This window comes from Podarcis gaigeae (assembly GCF_964106915.1).
Source record: "Podarcis gaigeae genome assembly, chromosome: 4".
Classification (NCBI taxonomy): Eukaryota; Metazoa; Chordata; class Lepidosauria; order Squamata; family Lacertidae; genus Podarcis; species Podarcis gaigeae.
In genome coordinates this window covers 14,965,117-14,971,325 of record NC_139677.1, presented here as the reverse complement: position 1 = coordinate 14,971,325, position 6,209 = coordinate 14,965,117, and the positions used below count along the sequence as shown (strand labels likewise).

General features: G+C 57.6%; 1 protein-coding gene across 1 annotated transcript; it reads right to left on the bottom strand.

The window, feature by feature from the left end:
- Positions 1 to 212: 212 nt before the first annotated feature.
- On the bottom strand, positions 213 to 4,548 carry SOX21 (SRY-box transcription factor 21). The gene has a single exon (XM_083735357.1). It carries the CDS (start codon positions 2,734 to 2,736, stop codon positions 1,879 to 1,881), a length of 858 nt encoding a protein of 285 aa, XP_083591483.1. The 5' UTR covers positions 2,737 to 4,548; the 3' UTR covers positions 213 to 1,878.
- Between the last annotated feature and the right edge of the window lie 1,661 nt (positions 4,549 to 6,209).

Sequence of the window (6,209 nt, the reverse complement as noted above, 5' to 3'; positions counted from 1 at the left end):
GGGGGGGACCCTACTTTCCTATTCACGATTTCAAATGTGATAAATCAGGGTTTAGTTCTACCTTACAATGGTCTGATTTAGATTTCCTAGTCAATCTATTCAAAAGCGAAACAAAGAAAGTCTTTGGAGGATACCTTACACTTCACCTGGCCTAGGCAGGTAAGGGCAATTGAGATTAAAATCTTGTAAGTAACTCAACAAGAAATAGAGTATTTTCTCTTTCCCCTGCTTCAGGCTTTTATTTAAACTCATTGTTCCAAAATGAACAGAGTGGTAAGTCGGATTCTAAATGTACAGATATAGCTTAGACGTCTAATTTTAAATTAGAACACACCAGCAAACTCATTTATACACGTCAAATGTTAAAACCAATACTTAAAAACTTACCCCCCCTCCAAAAACCTTATATTACAGAAAGCGAAAAACAAAAGGAAAGGAAACTAAATACAGGTTAGCCAACTTGATTCACAAACATTAATCCAAATATACACATTACAAAAGTAAACGAAAATGGTCATGATGGAAGAGATTGCTCAGAATGACTTTCCCCGCCCGCCAAAATCATTTCCTGCAACTGAATCCTGTATGCTTTTATTTAAAAGAAGAATAAGAATAATATTTTCTCCCCTTCCCCCACCTCCCCAGTCGGGCCAAATCGCATGGAAGCACTCCAGGTTTTGCCGTATGAAGGTGTCCAAAAGGGAGCGGATTCCAAACGTCTTCGCTCGAAACACAGCAGTTTTGGATACGCCAACATCACAGAAAGTATAGAATTATCTCTCAGACAAGAAGTCTGAATTTTTTTTTTTTAGTTTGAACTCCGAAACCCCCCAAAAAGGGGTTTCGCGGTCTGTTGGCGCTGTCTATTTATGGCACTCGAGCTCCTGCACAGTTTTGCTTGGAAACAAGCCCCATTGATTGCAACGAGACCCATTACCAAGATACTGTATGCTTAGGATCGCAGCCAATATATATATCTATATCTCATTTTTTTTTTAAAAAAAAAAAAGTGACTCAGATAATACAGCGAAGCACTCTTACACCTAAAGCTCCCACGAGCATGTAGACATTTACAGGTCCCTTCTCCAGAATTACAAAAGTTGTCATGGGGAACTTTGCTGTATACATTAAAAGGGGAAAGGGCGAAGGGAGGGGAGCTAGGAGGAAATCAACAGCGGGAGTGCATACTGATTCTCCTTTTAGTGACCCGATCTCCTCCTCATAAAGCGAGGTATCAAACTCTGCTTATTTCGCGGGGTGGTTAGCTGTGCGCGCCTCGTCCACTTGGTTCAGCGTGGAGTCAAGGCTGATGGCTTTGGGTCCGTTTTTCTGGACCTACTGTGGACAGGGCAGGATTTAGCGGGGGTGTGGAGAGAGAGAGAGAGAGAGAGAGAGAAGGATTTGCGGGGAGGAGAGGTTAAGGAGAGAGAAAAGAAAAGGAAATGGCAATCCCAAGAGACGTCGAGGAGAAAAGGCAGCCGGCTACCCGAAGCGTCTCCACCGGGAGACGCGCGACCTCTCTCCTCTCTCTCTCCCCCCCCCCCATCACCCTCCAACAAATCCGTCGAGGAAACCCAAGGAGAGGAGCAGCGCGAGCAGATTCTGGAGTGGGGAAGGGAAGGCAACAGGTTGAAGACATGGACGGGCGGCGAGGGAGGCGACAAGACGGATGGAGAGGAGAAATGTTCTCGTCCGGACACCCCAGTCGGCGGCCCCGTAGAGCAGATGGCTGGAGGGCACCGCGGCGGCGGCGGCAACAGCAGCAGCATCAGGCTGGGAAGAAGAGGGTCCCGTCGGCTAGAGTCCGGCGTCGGAGTCCAGCCCCCAGGCGCCCCACAGGCTTCCTCTGTACAGGGGTCCAACGTGGGGGGCAGGATGTCATAGCGCCGCCGCATAGGCCGCGGGGTAGGGGTCCAGCTGGGGCTTGCCCATGCCGGGCAGGAGGATGTAGGCCAGCGGGGGCTGGAGCCCCGGGCTGGGCCATGCGCTGCAGTTGCAGGGGATCATGTAGCCCGGGTTACCCGGGGACGGGTGCGAGTGAGTGTGGCCGCCGCTGGCCGCCGCCGCGGCAGCCGCCGCCGCCGCCGCGTGGAAAGCGCCGCCAGCCGTCGGGTAAGCCAGCGATGAGGCGTAGGGCAGCCCCGACGCCGCGCCTCCTCCGCCCGAACCTCCAGACGCCGACGAGGAGATTTCCGCTGCCATCTTGGAGCCCAGGTCGAGCAGAGAGTAAGGGCTGCCGGCAGCGGCCGCTGCAGCAGCCGCCGCAGCCGCGGCCGCCGTCGGGGGAAAGAAGACGCGCGCGGCCGCCGCTGCGGCGGCTGCGGCCGCCTTCTCCGGGTTGGCCAGCAGGGCTTCGTGGCCGTGGAGGGCGCCCGCCTTGAGGGCCGGGTGGTGGTGGCCGAGATGGTGCGCGTGATGCTCGGCGGCGTCGGGCAAGCCGTAGGGCACGACGGGGAAAGCGAACTTGTCCTTCTTGAGCAGCGTCTTGGGCTTTCTCCGCGGCCGGTACTTGTAATCGGGGTGCTCCTTCATGTGCATGGCCCGCAGGCGCTTGGCCTCGTCGATGAAGGGCCGCTTCTCCGCCTCGCTCAGCAGCTTCCATTCGGCGCCCAGGCGCTTGGAAATCTCCGAGTTGTGCATCTTGGGGTTCTCCTGAGCCATCTTGCGCCGCTGCGCCCGCGACCACACCATGAAGGCGTTCATGGGCCGCTTGACGTGGTCCACCGGCTTGGCCATGCCCGCGGCGGCAGCGGCAGCGGCCGCGCCCAGCCCGTCGCTGCGAGCCACCCGCAGGAAATCAATGGTGGCTCCCGCGCTCCGGACGCCCAAATTCGGGGGTGCCTGACCCCTCTCTCCGAACCCCGAAACGTGCTCCGGCAAAACCCCGCCGCAGTCTTCCTGCCACGGCCTATAACTGGCGGTGGTTAGGCGCGCCGTCGGTTCTCCTCCTGCTCCTCGGGTCCCGTTCCCCGACGCCCCCCGCCCTCCAATGGCCCGCTCCTTAGCTGGAGTAGGTGCAAAGCGCTCCTTGCAACACCCAAGTCCGACTGGCGTTTACTCTTGGCGGGAATCGGAGCATTTGACAGCCGACTGGAGGACAGCAAAGGAGCCCCGGACTTTCGTCACCGGCAGCATGACTGGCCGCCGAGAAAAGTTTAAACTCGACGGTAAGAGCAGGCCAAAAAACTTAGTTACGAGTGTTATTCTTTGAAGTCCAATGCACCAATCTAAAATCGATCTGGATTGCCAGAGAGAGGGGGGTGGCAGCTGTCCGCTTCCCGCAGAGACCCTCAGCCTGGCTGTCCGGTGCCCGCCCGTCTCTCTCCGTCAACTTTCCTATGTGGACGGGGAGCGAGGCGCTTCCTCTCCGGCCGTCATCCTCGCTCGCCGGTCTCTTCCTGGAACAGGTTGACGACCTTCCCCTCGAGATCCCGGGCTGGATTTTCCCCTCGGGGCTGCTCAGCCGCTAGCACCCCTCCTGCGCTCGCCACGACTAGCTCCTCGCAGCCGTCTAGAGCGCAGTAGGAAGACGACGGGCGGCGTCAACGCGGCCGGCCAGCGATCGCGCTTCTTGCGGCGGCCAAGCGCTCTCCGGAGCGGCTCCTTTCTCCCGATCTTGATGCAAACTTGCTGCAAGTTCCCGTCGGCTCCACCTCTGCCCGCTCGCTCCTGCGCCTGCCCCGCTCCGCTGAAGTTTAGAGGGAGCCTGGGGGGGGGGGGCCGGAAGGCGGCTGGGGGAGGAGGGAGGAGGGGGAAAACAAAACAAAACAAAAGCTGAAAACGCGGCCGGTGTGGACGACGGACGATCCAGGCGCAAAGCCTTTAGATTGGAAGCGCCTTCTCCGTATCTGTATTTATATCCGTATCTCGCCCTAGCGCTGGGTGCCAGCTGCCTCCGAGACGCAGGCTCTGCTCCCTGTGCGCTGGCGAATGCATTAGGCTCGCCTATATGGTGCATGGGCAGCGTGTGTATCTGGGGGCAGGAGGCGGGGGAGGAGGAGGAGGAGGAGGAGGGGGCGGGGTGTCAGGCGAGTGAATGGGCGGCCCCCCTCGGCTCCTCCCCTCCTCCCTCCCCCGCGTCCCATTGATTAAAGAGCGCGCGTTTCCGTCTCCCATTCACGCTGCCGCAGGCCTTCGAGGGGCGGGGACTGGGCCAGGGGGGTGTTTCCCTCTCTCCCTTCCCTCTCCGCCCGCCCCCCCCCCCCCCGAAAAGCGGGGCGCGTGCGCACTCAGAGTCATCTCTCCGGGACCTTTCCTTTTGGAAACCCTGCGCCCTCCTCTTCCGAAAACGCCGGCCATCCGGCTTCGCCTGTCGAAGAAGCAGAGGAGAGGGGGCGGACGGGGCCGCCACGGCTCCCTCTTTCTCGACGGGGGGGGGGGGGGCTCCCCTCCGCTTCAATCGCACCCCGGCCGCGGTCGCTCACGAGGATCCCCAAACTGAACGCGCGCTTCGTTGGCTCCCGCTCCTCTTCCTCTCCGAGGAGCGACTTGCCCGTCGAAGGAGAGAGAGAGAGAGAGAGTTGGTCCGCGCAGATCTCTCTCTCTCTCTCTCTCTCTCTCTCTCTCTCTCTCGGAAAAAAAGTACTCTCTGGACAGTTTCCTGGCGAAGTTTTCTCGGAAACGCTCTTCCACTTGGAGGCGGCGCTTCGTTCCGAGGTGCACACCTGGGCGCACCGGGGAAAAAATGACCCAGGACAGATCCTGAAGGCAGGGGAAGGGATAACGAGCGCATCGAAACGCACCCCGTTCCTTTTGGCAATTCAGACTTAGCTGGCGGGGAGACGGGCTCCTGAGTTAAGGAGGAGGGCCCGAAATCCTTAGGGAGCTAACGGCGGAGGAGAAGGAGACCCCGGTCCCCCCAATATTTGTCTCCTGGACGGCGGGAGGTGGGGAGGGAACCTATTCAACCGGCCCCCTGCTTCCCTGCTACCAGATCACCTGCTAGGTCGGCTGCCGTCGCGTTGACTTGCCCGTCCGTCTGTCAAGGGAAAACCCGCTCGCCTGGTTTGAACGTAGGCGGCGCGCGGGCTTGGTTGTGACTTACCTTCGCGGTGTTTGGAAGCAAGCGGCCCGGCAGGGACCATTAACTCTTTCCCCGGCGAAGGCGAGGCTGATCGACGGGACGGGAGTGGGGGAAGAGCTTATTTTGCCTCAATCCGTGAACTCTGATCAATACCACAAGGCGGGTGATGGTGGGGGAGGGAAGTAGCGGGGGTGGGAGGCGGGGGAGAGGGCCGGAGGTAAGGAGCCGGGGGGAGCACCGAGCCCACTTCGCCCCCCCCCCCGGGGCTCGCTCAGGCAGGACGTGCGGCATGGGGATAGCCAGGATTTTTGTTGGGGGGGGGACAGGCCTTTTTTTAAGGGGAGGCAGAACCTCAGTTTGCTACGCATTTTTATTGATTATTATTGATTGGGGGGCAGCTGCCCCTCCCTTCCCCCTCTTGGCTACGCCCATGGAGAGGACGGGGACGTTCAACAAGCGCATTTCTTCCGTTGCAGTTTGCCACGCCTCGCACTTTCCCTTTCGCTCTCTTAAACGATTTATTCCGAAATTCGGTCACTTCAGAGCATCAACTTCGGTAGGGAGTTCCTCCTGCGACTGCTCCTCCAATCTCCTCTCGGATGTCTTTGGAAACGTTATCACTGCGTGTGGAATGATGCTCTGCAGAGGATGCGACCCTAAGCAGCGCTACTTTGATTTTTGATTTTTTTTTTTTTTGTGGAGAGGCGCAATTCATTTTAAATCAAAGGGATTTTTTTTATATAAAAAAAATTACTTCCATGAAAGGATGCCTCGGATCAAAGAGTGCAGAAGTGGGTGGGGCGTAAGGCTTCCCCCATCCCACGTCAGATAGCTCTGAAATCAGATCGCTTTTGCCGGGAGCCTTCCCACAAGACCCGCCACTTACTCCTTAAATTTGTCCCGCTACCTGCTTCGACCCTGCCATCCGTCTAGCAGCTAACCCACAAACCTTTTGCTTCTGAACTCATCCACCTTTCCTTTAAGTGACCCTCCCCGTCCCCAAATAGGCAGGTGAAGAATTGCTGCAGCCACCTGTCAACCCGATCCACATTTAAAATACATCTAAAACACACATCTCTCTCCTCATCCCTCCGCCCCAAGAATCTTGGAAAATGTGGTTCTTATGGGTGCTGAGCACTATAGCTTTGTGGGAGTTAAACGAGAGTTCCCAGAGAGGGACAAGGCG

What these genes read in the sequence shown, in the direction of transcription:
- SOX21 (XM_083735357.1), bottom strand. Translation starts at nt 2,736, where the DNA reads ATGGCCAAGCCGGTGGACCACGTCAAGCGGCCCATGAACGCCTTCATG.